Source organism: Muntiacus reevesi, chromosome 12 (assembly GCF_963930625.1).
Source record: "Muntiacus reevesi chromosome 12, mMunRee1.1, whole genome shotgun sequence".
Classification (NCBI taxonomy): domain Eukaryota; kingdom Metazoa; phylum Chordata; class Mammalia; order Artiodactyla; family Cervidae; genus Muntiacus; species Muntiacus reevesi.
In genome coordinates this window covers 25,084,053-25,104,034 of record NC_089260.1, presented here as the reverse complement: position 1 = coordinate 25,104,034, position 19,982 = coordinate 25,084,053, and the positions used below count along the sequence as shown (strand labels likewise).

At 38.7% G+C, this 19,982-nt stretch overlaps 1 protein-coding gene across 1 annotated transcript in view; it reads right to left on the bottom strand.

Annotated features, from left to right (window-relative positions):
* Window positions 1-10,007: 10,007 nt before the first annotated feature.
* TRHR (thyrotropin releasing hormone receptor) overlaps window positions 10,008-19,982 on the bottom strand; it is a 49,979-nt gene continuing 40,004 nt past the window's right edge. The window contains exon 2 of the mRNA XM_065903640.1: window positions 10,008-10,415. Within this exon, the coding sequence (XP_065759712.1) occupies window positions 10,008-10,415 (408 nt within the window). The remainder of the gene's footprint in view (window positions 10,416-19,982) is intronic.

Sequence of the window (19,982 nt, the reverse complement as noted above, 5' to 3'; positions counted from 1 at the left end):
TGCAAGTCCACGATGTTGTCACAAGTAATCTGAAGCTAATCACTACATGCTTGTCAATACAAATGTAATCTTGAAGCTTAAGTTCATGAAGGGTCTAGGTCCCTGAGCTACCTCTGATGTCTATGGTTGGCATAATTGGATAAATCCAGAGTTGTTAAGGACCCCTGAATAATATACACAGGTATAAATATTTAAAAATGAATGGTGATATTATGATATAGATTAGAAACAAAGATATATATGTATATACATATATATATACACATATTTTTCACTTCAAAAATTAAGACATAAGAATACCTTTAGAATTATAATGCTTACAAGACAAATAGTGTAATATAGCTTCTATACATAATAAACAAAGCTGACCTGTATGTGTTTTAACTCTATATTCTAGTGTACAGTTGACTATTTCCTCAAATATAAGCACATGTAGGTCCTTGACTTCCTTTATTTTCCTTTCCTTGGAGCTTTATTGGTGGTGGCAAATATTAAAGGACAGGCTGCTGCTTTACTCTCTCATGAAGTGGACTTTGGATGCATATCCTTAACATCCAGAGCCTGGCTCTAAAAGTAATTTGTATCTTCCTGGGCTCATTTAGCTTATTTCTCTCCCATGAACGGTCTTTCCTTTAACTACTTAAATCAAACATATCCTTGAAACAAGTCCTGTGTTCTCTACAAAGTCTTCCTTAATGATGCCAAGTGCCAAAGATGCCACTTTTCCTCTGAAGAGTTCAATTGTTTGTAATCTGAAATCACACAATTTGGCTTCCAAATATGTATTCTGTATTTATTACATTTCCATGTTAATATGTTATCACTAGACTATAATCTTCTTGAGGGCAGAGACAATGTGTCAGTCTTGAATTATCAAATTAGGATGTGGAAGTGCCATTGAAATTGCCAAGCACTATGCATATGTAAGAAATTGTTCGACTCTCATCTAGCACACTTAATGTGGTACCTTTCACTGAGCTTGGGAATGGATGGATGGCCTGGGTGCTCAGTCATGTCCGACTCTTTGTGACCCCATGGACTATAGCCCACCAGGCTTCTCTGTCCATAGGATTTTCCAGGCCAGAATACTGGAGTGGGTTGCCATTTCCTACTCCAGGGAATCTTCCTGACCCAGGGATCGAACCCATCTCTCCTGTATCTCCTGCATTGCAGGCAGATTTTTTACCACTGGCACCACCTGGGAAGCCCCAAGAGTTGTTTAAAAAACAAAAACCAGACAAAACTAGTTCTCTTATTGTGTAAACAAATCTAGAGGCAAATTGGACATCAGCAGAAAAATTTTAAATATATTACATAGCTTGAAATTCATTGGTTCATTCCTACATTTAACACTTAGGGACATTATCCAAGCTTAGATGATTTGTGGAATACAACAATGATAGACGTATTCTCGAAGAGTTTTTCATATAATTTGTTTTTTAAGAATTATGTTAAATAAGAGTCTTGAAGATCTCCACTGGGGACATGACTCAATGGCTCTCTTTTTTTAAGTATATTTTATTATTATTATTTTTAATGTTTTCAGGTGTGGTCAGAGGACCACAGACTTCAAAATTACCTAATAAATAAGAATTTGGGGGCAAGGTCAAATAAAGCACATTTTAAGATAAACTTTCAGATAATCCTTCTGTATATTAAAATGGGAGTGGTTTCTTAATCTTGGCTAAGGAATAAACATTTAGCCTCCTTATTAGGGCATTTTGTGCCATCTCAGGAACATAGATGTTCTTACTGGCTTCTGAATTAAAAACTGTGGTTAAATGAAACCTATTCTACTGCCATGCTATATTTGTTTTGCTTTTTTGGAAAGTCTCCATCTTTATCAATATCAGTCCATAACATTCTTGAGAAAGTTCATCCTCTCTTTTTCGCAAGTCAGAGAATAGCCACATGGACAAGAACTAAGGTCATTGTTCTGTGAGGAATGAAATAATCACGTATGGGTGTTGCTTCAGGGCTCAAGTAAGTTGCAGGAGCTTTAGCCAACTGAATTGTTTATCCCATTCATTTAACTTGTATAATTTTCTGAGTGCTTTTATTTCCATTGTATCAGTTGAGAAAGTATAGTACAGACTTGACACAGATGCTCCCCACAAGGATATATAGGTGATTTTGCTGTGGATTTGCTGTTTATTGGCCATAAAGCTGTTTTCTGTTTTCTTGCAGGATCCAGATTTGACAGCTCTCACAATGTGTTGTCCCAGGTGAACCATTTCATTAAGCTTTTTAATTTTTCCAGACGTAATTTCTACAATATAAATCAATCACCTCATATTGGATTTACCATAAATGTGCTCAGTGTAGAAGAATGTAAACGAGTCTGAAAACATTCTTGGCAACTCTTTTCAAAGAGTTTACTTGAATATTAAAATCAGAACAATATGATTTAGTTTATATTAGAATAGTCCATTTGGTTCTAATCATCTCCATAACAAACTATTCCCCAATGGGCACTCTTGTAAATGAGCTTTTCTGCTGAATAATTTGAGATTATAGACCAAACATAAAAACAAAAATATTACAGGGCCATACCTAACCTTTTCCCCCTTGTGATCAATGAAGAATTACATTCATCAACACTCCCAGTTATAGTTCATAAAATAGAATCACAACCTAAATTATCTTAATTGCTTCTTTAAAACACTTCTGATGTCTCTAATTCATATTCTAAATATTGCTAGACTGTTCTATCTTGAGATGATATCATATTGATTTGTCATGGAAGTCAATATAGTTTCCTCACTGGGTTGTTAAATTCTTAGAAATGGGAAAAGCCCTTTATTTTCTTAAATTACTGTGGCAGTTCATCACATGTGGAGTATTCTTTTATTGGTTTCTCAATGAAGTTCTGAAATGCCTGACTTCTACTTTAATCTGTGAGGGAAAAATCTATATCAAACAGCTCGAATCTGCACATGACTCCTCACCATGAAAATGAGGACATAACTTATATAGAAAGTTTAGAAGCCTCAGTTTTTTCACAGTTTGAACCTGACTTCATGAAACATAGAAGTGTTCAGAGCAAATAGAAAGATTTGAATATATATCTTTGATACACTTTTACTTAAGACAGTTCATGTCCAGGTTTAGGCTTCAATGAAGTCAGATATAACTGACTGCTCTGAGGAAAACCATTATTTGTGGAAAGAGAAGAGTTTGATATGGGAGGTGGAGAAGGAGAGAAGAATATATTTATTACTACAGAATACAGTAAGACTTCTTCATGTGTATTACTCTAAAAACATACTCACTTGGCCAGATCTTGGTTCTGATGGTTATTTACTATGGACAACTACAGATAAACAGAAAACAAATTGCTAAAGATGTTCATCCTCTGCTTCTTTCAAGAAGAACAAGTAATTCAAATGCTAGAAATAAATGTTCGTAGAACCTGGATGGATTGATTGTCTGTGGTGACTCCATAACTTACACCCAGTTCTCTCAGTCCATGAAAAAACATTCCAACTCCTTTGTGAGTTGCAGTTGAGAGTGAGTTGCAGTTGCAATATAATGTTGAATATATTATTTACAGAATTCATAGAGCCATGGGCAAACTATTTAAAATTTCTTTTTTCTCCAAAAATTAATCTTTTCCCTCTTCTTTAATGTCTATAAATTTAATATAGTTTAGAGTGATGTATCTCTTCATGGACCACAGCCTTGTTGTGGCAAAGGGCCATGTGTAGCTCAATGAAACTATGAGCCATGCCATGCAGGGCCACAAAAGATGGATGGGTCATAGTGAAGAGCTCTGACAAAACATGATCCACTGGAGGAGGAAATGGTGACTCACTCCAGTATACTTGCCATGAGAAGCACATGACACTATGAAAAGACAAAAAGATATGATACTGGAAGATGAGCCCCCACCTCCTGCCACAAGATCCGAAGGTGTCCAATATGCTACTGGGAATGAGCAGAGGCCAATTATTAACACAAATAGCTCCAGAAAGAATGAAATGGCTGGGCCAAAGTGAAAATGATGCTCAGTTGTGGATGGGTCTGGCGGTAAAAGTAAAGTCCAATGCTGTAAAGAACAATATTTCATAGGAACCTGGAATGTTAGATCTATGAATCAAGGTAAATTGGATGCAGTCAGGCAGGAAATGGTAAAACTGAACCCTGACAGCTTAGGAGTCAGTGAACTAAAATGGACAGGAATGGACAAATTTACTTCAGATGACCATTATAGCTATAACTGTGGGCGAGAATCCCTTAGAAGAAAAGGAGCAGCCTCGTAGTCAACAAAAGAGTCTAAAATGCAATGCTTGGGTGCAATCTCAAAAATGACCGAGTTATTTCAGTTCATTTACAAGGCAAATCATTGAACATCACAGTAATCCAAGTCTATGCCCCAACCACTGATGCAAAGAAGCTGAAGTCGAATGGTTCCATGAAGACCTACAACCCCTTCTAGGATGAATGACAAAAAAAGATGTCCTTTTCATCTTAGGAGATTGGAATACAAAAGTAGGAGGTCAAGATATACTCATAAAAACAGGCAATTCTGGACTTGGAGTGCAAAATGAAGCAGAGCAAAGGCGAACAGAGTTTTGTCGAGAGAACACACTGGTCATAGCAAACGGCCTCTTCCAACAACCCAAGGGATGACTCTACACATGGACGCCACCAGAGGGTCAATACTGAAATCAGGCTGATTATGTTCTTTGTAGCCACAGATGGAGAAGCTCTATACAGTCAGCAAAAACAAGACCAGGAGCTGACTATGGCTCAAATCATGAGGTCCATATTGCAAAATTCAGGCTTAAGTTGAAGAAAGTAAGACAAACTACTAGGCCATTCAGGTATGACCTAAACCAAACCTCTTACAATTCTACAGTGGAGGTGATACATAGATTCAAAGGATTAGATCTGGTAGACAGAGTGTCTGAAGAACTATGGACACAGCTTAATAACACTGTGCAGGAGGCAGGAATCAAAACCATTCCAGAGAAAAAGAAATTCAAGAAGGAAATGTGGTTGTCTGAAGAGACTTTATAAATGGCTGAGGGAAGAAGGAAAGTGAAAGGCAAGGGAGAAAAGGAAAGATATAGCCAACTGAATGCAGCGTTCCAGAGAATAGCAAGGAGAGATAAGAAGGCCTTCTTAAATGGACAATGCAAAGAAATAGAGGAAAAAATAGAATGGAATAGACTAGAGATCTCTTCAAGAATATTGGAGACATCATGGGAACATTTCATTTAAGGATGGCCACAATAAAGGACAGAAATGGTAAGGACCTAGCAGAAGCAGACGACATTAAGAAGTGGCACGAATACACAGAAGTATACAAAAAAGGTCTTAATGACCTGGATAACCATGATGGTGTGGTCATTCACCTAGAGCCAGACATTCTGGAGAGTGAGGTCCAGTGGGCTTTAGGAAGCTTTACTATGAGCAAAACTAGTAGAGGTGACAGAGTTCCAGCAGATCTATTTAAAATCCTAAAAGTTGATGCTGTTAAGAGTGCTGCACTCAATATGTCAGCAAATTTGGAAAACTCAGCAGTGGCCACAGGATTGGAAAAAGTCAGCTTTCATTCCAATCCTAAAGAAGGGTAATGCCGATGAATGTTTAAAGTACCACATAATTGTGCTCATTTTACCTGCTAGCAAGGTAATCTTCAAAATTCTTTATGCTAGGCTTCAGCAGTGTGTGAACTGAGAACTTCCAGATATATAAGCTGGGTTTTGAAAATGCATAGGAACCAGAGATCAAACTCTCAACATTTGTTGGATCATGGAGAAAGCAAGTGAGTTCCAGAGAAACATCTACTTCTGCTTCACTGACTATGCTAAAGCCTTTGACTATGTGGATCACAACAAACTGCAAAATTCAAGAGATGGGAATATCAGAGCACCGTATCTGCCTCTTGAGAAACTTGTATGCAGGTCAGTTAGAACCGGACAATGGGCTGGTTCAAAATTTGTGAAAGGAGTACATCAAGGCTGTATATTGTCACCCTTATATTTACCTTCTATGCAGAGTACATCATTTGAAATGCCAGACTAGATGAATCCCAGGCTGGAATCAAGATTGCTGGGAGAAATATCAGCAATCTCATATATGCAGATGATACCACTCTAATGGCAGAAAGCAAAGAGAAACTAAAGAGCCTCTTGATGAGAGTGAAAGAAGAGAGTGAAAAAGTTGGCTTGAAACTCAATATCAGAAAACCTAAGATCATGGCATCTGATCCCATCACCTTATGGCAAACAGAAGGGGAAAAAGTGGAAGCAGTGATACATTTTATTTTCTTGGTCTCCAAAATTACCATGAACAGTGACTGCAGCCATGAAATTAAAAGACAATTGCTCCTTGGAAAGAAAGCTATGATATACCCGGATAGCATATCAAAAAAGCAGAGACATCACTTTGTTGATGAAGGTCCATGTAGTCAAAGTTATGGTTTTTCCAGTAGTTATGTACTGATGTGAGTGTTGGACCATAAAGAAGGCTGAGTGCTGGAGAACTGATGCTTTTGAACTGTGGTGTTGGAGAAGACTCTTTAGAGTCCCTTGGACTGCAAGATCCAACCAGTCAATCCGAAAGGAAATCAACCCCGAACATTCATTGGAAGGACCGATGCTAAAGCTGACTCTCCAATACTTTGGCCACCTGATGGGAAGAGCTAACTCATTAGAAAAGACCCTGATGCTGGGAAAGATTGAAGGCAAAAGGAGAAGGGGGCAGCAGAGGGTGAGATAATTAGATAGCAATACCAACTCAATGGACATGCATTTGAGCAAACTCTGGGAGATAGTGGACAGAGGAGCCTGGCATGCTACAGTCCATGGGGTCACAAAGAGCCAGACATGACAGACACTGAACAACAATAACAACAGTGATGCAACTCTGATTCTTTGAGTAGTTCAAAACCATGTGGATTCAGCATGACTAAGATATGTCCTCATTGTTATTTCATCATAAAAATGAAACAATTCAAGTATCCCTTTAGTGTTTAGTTACACTTAAGTTTTATGACTGTAGTTTCCTTTGATTTAACTAATTGTTTAGCTCAAAGCAGCCATTTGTTTTGGTTTATTGTCAAGTTACATTGTTTTATGCATTTGGGTTGTTTAAGAATAATTGCAGAGCTTATATTTTTCTCATTTCTCTTCATTATTTAGAATATTTCTGTTGGAGAGAAGTTCTAGAAATATACTCATAATACTGATGGAGAAGTCTGAAGTGGAAATTTATGTCTGTTTGTTTTATTAATCATCTGTGCCCTTTACCTAATTACCTTAGGTGCAAGATCTAACCAAAGACACTCAGCAATTAATGAAATTGGAAGTAATAAAATAACTCAAGGAATTTTATTAGGTGAGGCCTTAATAGCATTACTTCACTCCTTCAGCAACTTTTAATCTAGCTTTTTATTTTTCATTTGATTGTTTGTTAACTTTTGGTTATTTAAGGCAGTATTTTTGATTTAGTACAGTGTAATAAAGAATACCTTAAAAAGTTAGATTGGTGCTGTGTAAACCCAAATATCTATTGGATATTGCATGGGAACATTTAATTTCATAATGGCATTAGTTTTAGAGTGGAAACACTATTAACTGTGCTTTTCATAATGGCATTTGCTTTAGAGTTGAAACACTATGAACTGTGTTCTTTTGAATTTCCCATGTAGTCTAAAACTAACAGATTATTAGCAAATAAGTTTTTAAGCATTAAAACAAAAACTGAGCCCATATATTAAGCTTCCAAAGATAGGAAGAGTATATTATGTTCTGTGAATAGCATATAAAACTAATCATAATAGTTTTCAACATCTAATATTATCATTCTGCAAAGTATATATATATATTTTTAATTATGCCATCAGGTCACAAGAATGTTAATCAGCATGCTAGCTTGAAAAAAAGGAAAAGAAAAAAGAAAGACATTTCTTCATTTTCTCTCCCTAACATCTACACAATTTGGGGAATTAATCCCTGATCCCTGGTCTTATCATAAGAAAACCACAGCTGTAGTGAGACTGTGATGAAGACAATGTTGATTATCTACTAGCATGCCTGAGACATAGTAGATGTTCAAAGACATCAGTTCTTTCCTGTTATCAAAAAAATCTAGCATATTACAATCCCCCTTGTTAAGTAACTTATGGAAATACAAGCATGTGTCTGTATGCACCCACACACATGCATGTGTGATTTGGGGTTGGGTCACTCCAGTGCTCTATCTATATGATTCCAAATTCAATCTTTAATCCAGGATGGAAAGTCAGTTAAAATAGATTTCTTAGTGTCATGCATATAGACTTTTAGGGCATTTCCTATAAATGTTTGCTTGCATTTTTTTACTGCCACAATGACAGGATAAGAATGTTTTCATGGAGTAGATGAGGCCAATTTTCACCAAAGCATGTTCAGGATTGAGGTTTTAGATGGCAGAATCTCCATGAAGTGGCATTTAAAAGCTAAAGTTTCCCAAACTGAGTAGCATATTCCTCATAAACAAGGTATTTGTGTGGGTAATGATCATTAGCAATAGGTTTCAGAAAAAAAGCCACAAGGTAGGGATATACCCTGGAGAAGGAAAATGCGTCTTTCCGGGCACTTAAAAGTATTCAGTTCTTTTCAACCCAATCATTAAAATTCAGCTATTACTGAATCAACACCGAGGGCCATTTTGACACTGGGAGATATTGATTAGCCAGATCTTAGTAGATGAGTCAGCAGAAAGGGATTAAAGCAGGACCTAAGAGATTCACATTTACATCTCTCTAATAATCACTGGAATAGAAGAGCAGGCCTGTTGTAACTGTGAAGATATATTAACAGTGAGATGAAATCAATTTTAGCTCTATTGAACATAAAGCTGACAAAATTTTTCATTGCTTTGATTTAGAATCTGTAAACAAAATATCACAATCACAAGCATTTGGGAAAAAAAGAACCTACAAAAGACAAGCAGGCAGGCAGGAAAGACACTTGCAGACAAGTTAAAATCCAGTGATTACAATGCTCAGTGAGGTCTTCATCTGGAAGTGTAATAGTCAGTCTTTGGTCAACTTAGAATAGCAACTAAGCTTTTGAGAATATTTCAGACTTTTAAGCTAGATTCAACTAGAAGGATTTGCTTGACATGGCTCAGTAGTTTATACACAGGAATGCTCAAAACTAGGATTTTCTTCCTTAAAAGTTTCAGAGGAAAAAGTAAAACCTTGCTCTTGTCTTGGTTATATTTTTCAATATTAATTATGTGTTTGTATCTTCACAATTATTTAATCTAGTTGTTTCTCCTGTCTTACCCATCATTTTGAAGGCTTGAAGAGTATAGAACTGGACTTATTTAAATATCAAATCTACATGTCTTTCCAATTAGTAATTTTGGTTATGTTGAGGTTTTGGTTATTTCACTAAAGCTGAATAATGACCATCACTTTGTAAAATATAAAAAATCAACTCAGAATTTTATAGGCATTATGACATTTTTCAAACAGTGAATATATTTGTCTGAAATCTCATTTTTACTCAACAAATAAAATGTTTTTTCCTATATTTCAGTGTAGTTTCAGATATTCATCAAGATAGCACTGTACATTATTAAAATGAAATGCTAAATGAAAACATTAAACTTTTTCATGTTGCCAAATTCTCAAATGTATGAATAATCTTGAGGGGGTGAAAAAATACATTTGATAAAGTTATGTTGAATAGAGTAAATAGATGCCTTGATTTTATCTAAAATTCACAGCTCCAGAATATACAGTGAAAAGTTTCAAATGGAAAGTTTCCACCATCTGGATCTTTCACAGATCTGCTCAATTTTTTTTATGATGTATATTTTTTGATATGAGAATGAAACAGAATCATTCTCATGGGATAGAGTACCTTGGGTCGGGATTTATTAGAACATCAGCAAAGAATTTGTCTGCTCAGTCATCACATATGAGTATTGGCTGTTTCCTCTCTTGGGTTGATAACTGCACAGATTTTCATTTTCTTTATCATCCATTTTCTCTACTCCATCAATCAACTTTGGTTGAAGGTTATTTCAGAAGCCAAGCAGGTGTCATCAAAAGACACCTTTGTGGCAGACAAGTAACTGTCAGTGACGGTGATATCATCCAACTCTGTGCTGAAGTGGTCGGACTCCTTGATGACACTGTAATTTAGGGCCACGCTGTAGTTAGCTGGTTTCTCCATTGGCTTCTGCTTACAGTTGCAGAGCTTTCTGAAGGCCGCGCGAAATTTCTGGGACATGAGATTGTAAATCACTGGGTTGATGGCACTGTTGAGATAAATGCAAATTCTGCAAAAGAGCAAGAACCAATTTTCTTGGAAAGGGCTGGAGAGAAATGAGTTGACAACCACAAGGGTTCTGTAGGGCATCCATAAAAGGGCAAACAGGATGACAACCACTGCCAGCATCTTGGTGACCTATGGAGAAACAGAAATGCAGTGCAAACACAAATTAAAACAAAACAGAACCAAAGTATGAAAATAAGACGACTCCTTCTCTGCCCTCTTCCAAACTTTAGTCCCAAGGCAAGGACTTGGGTGAGGGCAGTTTATTTCGGAGATGAACCCAGGGAGCAGGATTAAAGGCACAGAGGATAGAGGGACAGAGGAGGAAAAACCAAAATAAGGTGTATTTTTGACAGCTCCCACTGGGGAAAACTTTGGGTCAAGTGATACATTTGGATCATTTGTCCAGCTTGGGAGGCATTTATTCACCAACTGCCCTTTGTTGAGAGATGCCTTATTTAAATTGCTCTGTACCTCCAGGATTCTCCTGCCTGGAAATTTCTGGGGGCTTTAGAGAGAACCTTGAGGCAGAGAAGAGGAGAGACAGTCAGAGAACAGTGGATACCTGAAGTGCAATGTTCTCTGCGAGCGGGGACCACCCACGATAGCCATGAAGTCATGGCTGAAATCCCAGTCTAACAGAATGTAACCCAAGGCATGAGAAGTGTCTGTGGTAAGCATTAGGGGACTTTGGATCCAATCCTATCTTTACTCACCTTTTCTTCAAGAGCAGCACTTTTCATATTTTAAAATCAGTTTTCAGTTATCTTTAGTCCCTTGCAGTGTTTGAAAAATTTCAGCTTCCTCAGTCCAGACTTTCTAGATGTTCTGAACTTGCAAATACTTGAAAGTAGGAGGGACTGATGCTTCCTCCTTTAACCTCCCAGCTGCTTTTCTGAAGCCCCCACTGCCAGCCTCTAGCTTGTTCTAGCATCAAGAGAGATCCTGCTGTGTAGAAATAAGGATTCCATAGCTAGACATCTACTCTGTCATTAGTATCCACTATAAATTCAACTCCTTGTACTTAATACTGATGACAGAATCCATCTTACTCTTCTCTGTTAGAGTACCTTCCTTTTCCCCACTAGTACTCCTTTTGATTCTGGGGCTCTGTCTTACCCTTTAACCATATCTTGTCCACTGCAGGCACTCCTACAAATCCTGCATTGTGGGGGTAATTCTGTCCTCTTGCTGTTATTTTATAGCAGTTGTCTCCTTTCTGAGCTTTCCAAATACCATTTTCTGTAAAACTTCTAATTTTTATCTGACTCTGTGCGACCCCATTGACTGTAGCCTGTCAGGCTCCTCGGTCCATGGAATTCTCCAGGCCAGTATACTGGAGCGGGTAGCCGTTTCCTTCTCCAAGGGATCTTCCCAACCCAGGGATCTAACCCAGGTTTTCCACATTGCAGGCAGATTCTTTGCCATCTGAACCACCAGGGAAGCTCACTTATGGACACACATAGCCTTTATAGCTTTTTGAGCTACTAATATCTTTTTTTTAAAAATAGTTCCTACAACTTCTCCACGATGGTACCTAAGTACTATCTATCCACCCAGTCTCAAGTGACTGTGTTTCCATGGCTCCCAGGGCCATTTGATGACTTTCTTGAAGCTCTCCCTGCCCTTGAAGAATGTCCCCCAAGCCCTCCTGCTTTCCTCACACCCTGGGTGATCACTTTTCACTGTTCTACTGACTCGTTGCAGGTAGAATAATTACATTTTATATTTGGCTTACTGGGGCACAGAAGTTGTTCAGTAGAAAGTGATATTCCTATCGACTAATATAATACCAAGTAAAACATTCCAGAGATCCTGCCTTCTTTCAGAGATCAGGAGGATCTATTCATTAACCAAGAGGTTAATGGAAGCCTGCTTTTTCTTAAGTTGACATTGAAGATTAGGAGTAAATACTTTAATTGATCCTAGGAAATTAAAAGCATAATTCAGTGATAAGTATTCCGAGCCTTGGAAGGAGCCATAGTAATTATTATCTTTGTCATCATCGTCATCACTCACATCTCTGTTTTGTCCACTGCCTGGTACTTCAGGTTCTCTGACATCAGGCCACTGCTTCACACTTGCCAACATCCTCCCACTCCTTGCCAAGGACTGAGCATCCTATATTTGATCCCCTGGCTTAACCTACAGTTGGAATGCCAACGTTACATTTGAGTCTTTATAATGGTCTGTCATAAAGATATGTAAACATGATCTTATTTAATGTTTATCAGTGTGTAAGCTAGTATTTTGCATATGAAGAAATTGAGGTTTAGAGAGTCTATGTGATTTGTCTAAAGACACATAGCTAGTAAAGGACAGCCATGATTCAAGCTAAGTCTGCTTAAGCCAAAGCCCATGCTCTTTTCTTTATAGTTTGCTCTCACTGTGAAACTCATTTTCATTAATGAGATTTCTACTATGTTATCCCCATATGGTGCCAAAAACATTCAACTTCTTCTAAGTATAATTCCAACTTACTTATTGCTGTTAAATTTCTGAACTTTAAGATTGAATTTTGTCTGTTTATTTTTTCCCTACAAAATTTTCAAGTAAAACACTAAATCCACATTTAATATCTACCTACATGTTTTTACTTAGTGTGAGTGAGGGAGCAACTTTCATTGTCTTAGAGGAAAGCAGTCAGTTTTTTGGTTAGCATCTCTGCCATGTGCTCCCCATGTATACTTTGGCATCACTCCCCACACTTTTTATTTCAGTGAGTTATATTTGTCCACCTGTCCAATAGATGGTGAACTTTCTTCAGGACATGAGTAAAGTTTGTTCATTTCTCTTTCTTTGGGGATTTAATTCAGTATGTGACATAAGAGAGGGCTTCTTAGGTGGCTCAGTGGGTAAAGAACCCGTGGGCAACGCAGGAGATGCCAGTAGATATGGGTTCAATCCCTGGGTCAGGAAGATCCACTGGAGAAGGAAATGACAACTCCAGAATACTCCAAGAATACTGCAACATTCTTGCCTGAGAAATCCCAAGGACAGAAGAGCCTGGTGGGCTACGGTCCATGGGATCGCAAATAGCACGACTGAGCACACACACACACACACACACACACACACACACACACACACGTGACATAAGATAGCCCTCAATAAATGCTGAATAAATTCAGATATAGAAATAATTATTTCAAAATATGTAAACATGATCCTTTTCTGTGTTTCAACACTCCCAAGTATTGGTAGAGAATTTTTGTAAACATTTAATTTTTTTAACATTAAAAATCCCTTTTAAATAGAGATTAGTTAATTAGTAAAATGAATCCTTAATACATTTCAGCTTTTTGTTTGAAATATATTTTAAAAAATTTTAAGGCATGTGGAATGAAACAAATACCAAGATGTTTCTATGATTGACCCAAAGGAAAAAATGTCCCCAGTGGGCTGATAGAGAATACATTTAATTTCACTCAGAACTATTTGAGTCAATTCCAAATATCTCTAGTTGCATTTAATCACTTTCTAAAATGTTCACAAGTGTTTAGTGTAGCCATAACTTGGATTTTAACAGTTTCTTAATATAGGAGCAAACACCTAGAAAGGAAATGTTCTGGAGACTGTCTTTCATACCCAATTAATTTCACTGTTGGTTGTTCAAGCTTTACTTTTGTTGTGATTCTAAATAAGTGACAAAAATGCAAATATGAAAATATCTTTGGGCAATTGTGTTTTTTTTGTGTGTTATTTTTTAATTTTTAATTAATTTATTTATTTTAATTGGAGGCTGAATACTTTACAATATTGTAGTAGGCCATTGTCTTTAAGCACTGACATTTTGCTGGGGAAATGCATGGGATATGCAATGAGTTGAAAGATTACTTCTTTACAGAAGCCTCTTCCCCAGGACCTACCGGTCTTTGAGAAATAGCATGAGACAGTTTTCAGGGGGAAATGATCTTATCATATATTTTTGATTGGGAAGGAATTTATTTATCCATTTATTTCAGGAGATTCATTTGCATTCCTGCTGGGTACCAGTTAATCTTCTGGCTCTTAAGGATTTGACAGTGACCCAGAGACACATTGCCAGTGGCTTCATGTATTTTGCAATCTGATACAATGCGATCATTGCTAAATGAGAGGAAAATTTTGGTTCTGTGAGAGCCCCTGATCTGGATTTGGGGTTGAGGATTGGTGAGTGAGGGTTTGGTGTCAGTGGTAGTTAAACCAAAATCTGAAGGTAAAGAAGACAGGACAAGTGTTACTGCAGAGATTGGGTGTGTGTGACAAGCTGGAGGCATGAGATAGGGAGGCAGGGCAGGAGGACCAGAAGTAATTCCGTGTGCAAGTTTCAACTGCAGACCATGGAAAGAAGTGGAGTGACCTCTTTCTCTAGGAAGCTTGAGGAAACCATTACAAAAGCCATCATTTTCTGTGGGGTACTTCGTATTCCCTCTCTAGGACAGCTGCCAAAGGAGATGCAGAGTGCTGAGTTCTAAAAACATCAGCTTCATGGAGCTAAGAAGTCAATGAAGAAACAGGCAGCCATTTTCGCAGAGTATATTGAGGATCAGGAAAAGAGGTCATAAGAATCAGTTAAGTAAAACATAGTGTTTAGCTTGAGAAGTTGCCTACAGAGATGGTTGGGGAGAGGAGGGTGGGAACAGGGGGTCTGAACTGGGCAGACCTCTGTCCTTGGCCACCATGGTGAAGAGCTGTCTTTTTCATGTGGACCAGCTTGAAACTTTAAAATCTGGATTTGGGGTTGAGGATTGATGAGTGAGGGTTTGGTGTCAGTGGTAGTTAAATCAAGCCCTGGCTATAGATATTTTGGGCTTCCCTGGTTGCTCAGATGGTAAAGAGTCCATTAGGCAATGCTTGAGACTGGGGTTTGATCCCTGGGTCAGGAAGATCACCTGGAGAAGGGAATGACTACCCATTCTAGTATTCTTGCCTGGAGAATTCCATGGAGAGAGGAACCTGGTGGGCTACAGTCCATGAGGTCACAAAGAGTCAGACATGACTGAGCAACTAAGTACATATGCATGAAACCTCCCCAACTAACCCAATAGATATTTTACTCTTTCAATATATTTAATTACATGGAATAAGTGGCATGTAATTCTTACAAGGAAGTTTTAACTCAAGCCTCAAAACCTCATTTTGTTATCTTTATAAAATCTCTAGATAAAAACTTATTCAGGTATTTCTTTTCTTCCTTTAAAATTTTTTAAACAAAGATGTGAACTGGATCGGTGTCTACTGATTGTTTAAGGTTGAGAGTACAGCTCCTTGAATGGATTCAAGCTTAACTTTGCCTATGTGTGCTGCCTGTGAAAAGCCAGAGGCTCTCTAGGTTCTCTATTCTAGGCTGCTGAGGAAACTGGTTTTCCTAATACCATCTTTAGTACTAGTACTATGACTCCTACTGCAAGTTCTAAAACTATTAGCTAACATTTGTATCTTGCCTTTAAGAAAACAGTGTTAGACTTATAGAAAAATCACAGAATGTCCAAATACTCAACACCAAGGTTCCACTATTACTAAGACCCTACACTAGTATGGTGCATTTATTTCTTTGTCACAATTAATGACAATTCTTACACAGAATTAGCTAACTCCATGCTTTATACAGATTTCATGCCCTTTTTTCTGTTCCAGGATCCCATGCAGGATACATTATATTTAGTCATCACGTCTCCTCAGGTTCCTCTGGGCTGTGACCATTTTTCTAACTTTCCTTCGTTTGATGGTCTTGATAGTTTTGAGGAGTATTACTGGAGAGGCATTTTATACAATATCTTTCAGCTTGAGTTTGGCTGATGTTTTCCTCATGGTTGAAGTGAAGTTATGGAGTTTTTAGAGGAAGGCCACAGAGGTGAACTGCCATTCTCAACACAACACATCAGAGGAATAGACTACCAAGTTGACTTATGACTGATGACATTAACTTGTACATTGCTTTATAGAGATATAATTTACATATAATTAAGTTCACCCATTTAAAGTGTACAATTCAAGGGTTTTGCAACCATTATCACAATCTAATTTTAGAACATTTTTATCATCCCAGAAAGAAACTCTATACCTATTAATAGTCACTCTCTACCTTCCCCCTACATTTCCCAGCCACTAATATCCTTTATATTTTCATAGATTTGCCTATTTGAACATCTCATACCGTTGGGATCATGTAGTCTTTTGTGTCTGACTGATGTCTTCCATTTAGCATAATGTTTTTTAAGGTTCATCCATGTTGTGGCATGTATTAGTACTTCATTTCTTTTATTGCTGAGTAATATTCCATCCTATGTATATACCACATTTTAATTATCCACTTCTGATGGTTATTACTATAATGCCTAGTAAAAAGTACTAACTGATTTTACAGATCAGGACTCGAGAAAGAGTAAAGACAAAATATAAACAGTTAAAACAACCCTCTTAGACCACTCCTGTAAACTTGGAGACCAACTACAAGAGAGAAGAGCATGAGTAAGAGGAAATGAGGATTTTTGGAGAAAAACATTATTTATTTATACAAACAAAAACTTTCATTTATCAGGCAAGCCTGTTTGGAGTGGGTTCAAGAGAAGATGGAAAAAATGGATAGAGGTTATAAGCATAACTTTTGAGAGTTTTTCTGGGAAAAGGAATAGAAAAGCAGAAGGGCTATCAGAGGGGGATGAAGAATCAATTTTTTTTTTTAAAGATGAGAGACTATAGCATTTTTGTTTGCTTAGGGAACAATCCTCTAGGAGAGGGGAAATTTTATGATCCAGATGGAGAAAGAAGACAATTGGAAGAGCTATGTTCTTGAATAGGGAACAGAGTCTAGTGCAGAAGTGGTGTGGTTGGCCCCTTCACAAGTGTAGACACAAAATTACTTTTTCAATATCTGTTTTTTGTTGTTGTTGTTCTTAGCTGTACTTGATCTAAACGATCAAGATAATCAAGGGAAAAAAATGCCACTTTCTTGTCAACACCCTGAATCCTGAGTGGAGTCCTGATAGCAGTTAATTGCTTAATTCCTTGGATTTAACAAAATACTTTCATTCCCCTTAAACCATTTTCTGTTCATGTCCCAGTGAGATCTGTGGAACAAGTGTTATTATTCCCATTTCATTGATGAATGGTAACTGAGCTCAGAGAAGCAAAGTAATAAGGTCATACAGCTCACATACAAAAGCAAAGCTAGTTATTAAACTAAGGTCTCAGGGGAGGAGCCAAGATGGCGGAGGAGTAGGACGGAGAGACCACTTTCTCTCCTAGAAATTCATCAAAAAAATAACTGAACGCAGAGCAAACTTCACAAAACAACTTCTGATCGCTAGCTGAGGTCATCAGGCGCCCAGAAAAGCAGCCCATTGTCTTCGAAAGGAGGTAGGACAAAATATAAAAGATTAAAAGCGAAACAAAAGAGCTAAGGACGGAGATCCGTCCCGGGAAGGGACTTAATAGAGGACGTTCCCAGACACCGGGAAACCCTCGCACTGGCGGGCCTGGGGGAAGTGTTGGAATCTCAAGAGTTTGAATCTGACTGGGAGGGATACAATAAATAAAACCCACAGATTAGGAGCCTAAAAGCAACTCCCAGCAGAAAAGTACCCCAGACGCCCGCATCCGCCACCAGCAAGTGGGGACGGAACGGAGAGGAGCGGGCGGCATTGCTTGGGGCAGGGTCCGGGCCTGAGCGCCCTGAGGACAATCAGAGGGAGCTTTTGTGAGTTGCCAGCTTGAACCGTGGGAGAGCAAAAGAGAGAGAAAATTAACCGGCCCGAACACACTGCCTGCGGTTCGCAGAACAAAGGGACCGAGATTCTGGGCGGCCGAAGTCCGCCGGGAGGGTCGCGGCGAGACGGAGGGCGGGGGCGCCCGACCGTCGCGGGCAGGAACTGGGGCTGGGGACGCGGAGGGCAGAGGGCGCGCGCTCCCGACTGGCGCCAGCGGGGACTGAGACTGGGACCGCGCGGGGCAGAAGACGCGCCGCACCCGGGGAGAGAGCGCCCGTCAAGCGCCTGGCTGCCTGGGCCGCTCGGGCGGCGTGGGGACGGAGCGAGGGCCCGGCTTTGTGTGCCGCGCTTTTGTGAATCGCCCGAGGGCTGGAGCCGCGCGCAGCTTGGCGCGCGCTTCAGACGGAGCAGCCCGGAGCCTGAGCATCGCAGATCGAGAAAAGAGCGCAAGCCTCTCCCTGGAGCGCCGGCCCCTCCCCGCACGGCCCCTCCCCGCACGGCCCCTCGGCGCAGCGCGACGGAACTAGCTACCTGAATAAGAATCCACCTCCGCCCCGTGTGTCAGGGCGGAAATTAGGCGCGGAAGAGAGACCGGCAACAGAACCCAAATAAACAAAGGGAACCGCTTCAGAAGGGACCGGTGTAACAGATTAAAATCCCTGAAGAAACCACGGACTGACTACACCGGAAGGGCCTGTAGATATCGAGAAGTGTAAGCTGGAACGAGGAGCTATCTGAAGCTGAGCCGAACCCACACTGACCGCAACAGCTCCAGGGAAACTCCTAGATATATTTTTTTTTTTTCTTTTTTTTTTTTTTTTTCTTTTTCCTTTTTTTTCTTTTTTTCTTTTTTTTTTTTAAGTAAGGAAAAAAAAAATTTTTTTTCTTTCTTTTTTCTTGGTTCTCTTTTATTTTCCTTTAAAAATTCCTTATTACTCCCCCATTACTCCTTAACTTTCATTTTCATAGATTTTTACGATTTTTTTTAATTAGGCAAAACAATTTTTTTTCTCTTTCTTTTTTCTTTTTTTTTTTCTTCTTTTTTTCTTTTCTTTTTTCTTCTCTTCTATTTTCTTTTTCTTTTTCTCTTATTTCTTTTAAAGCCCTCTAGCACTCCTTTTACTACGCCTTAATTTTCATTTTCAATCCACTATAACCTTACAGAAGAAAGAGAAAGGGAAAAAAAAAAAAAAAGAAGAGAAGCCCTATTTTTATACCAAACTTCATATATATTTCTAAAATTTCTTTCGTGTGTTTTGGTTTTTGTTTTTAATATAGTATTTTTAAGAGTCTAACCTCTACTCTAGATTTTTAATTTTTGTTTTTCAGTATATGATATAAATTGTGAACATTTAAGAATCCAATATTCAGCTCCCATTTTTTTTCACGAGTGTGTTGATTATTCTCTCCCAATCTTGACTCTGTTTTCTACCTCAGAACACCTCTATTTCCTCCTTTCCCCTTCTCTTCCCAATCCAATTCTGTGAATCTTTGTGGGTGTCTGGGCTACGGAGAACACTCTGGGATCAGACAACTTCGTAGATCTGTCTCTCTCCTCTTGAGTCCCCCTCTTTCTCCTCCTGCCCATCTCTATCTCCCTCCTCCCTCTCCTCTTCTCCATGTAACTCGGTGAACCTCTCTGGGTATCCCTAACGGGGGAGAAACTTTCCACCATTAACATAGAAGTTTTATTATCAGTGCTGTATAGTTGGAGAAGTCCTGAGACTATAGGAAGAATAAAACTGAAATCCAGAAGCAGGAGACTTAAGCCCAAAACCTGAGAACACCAGAAAACTCCTGACTACATGAATCTTTAAGTAATAAGTGACCCTACAAAAGCCTCCATACCTGCAACGAAACCAACCACCACCCAAGAGCCAATAAGTTTTAGAGCACGACATACCACGCAAATTCTCCAGCAACGCAGGAACATTGCCCTGAACGTCAACATACAGACTGCCCAAGGTCACACCTAACACATAGACCCATCTCAAAACTCATTACTGGG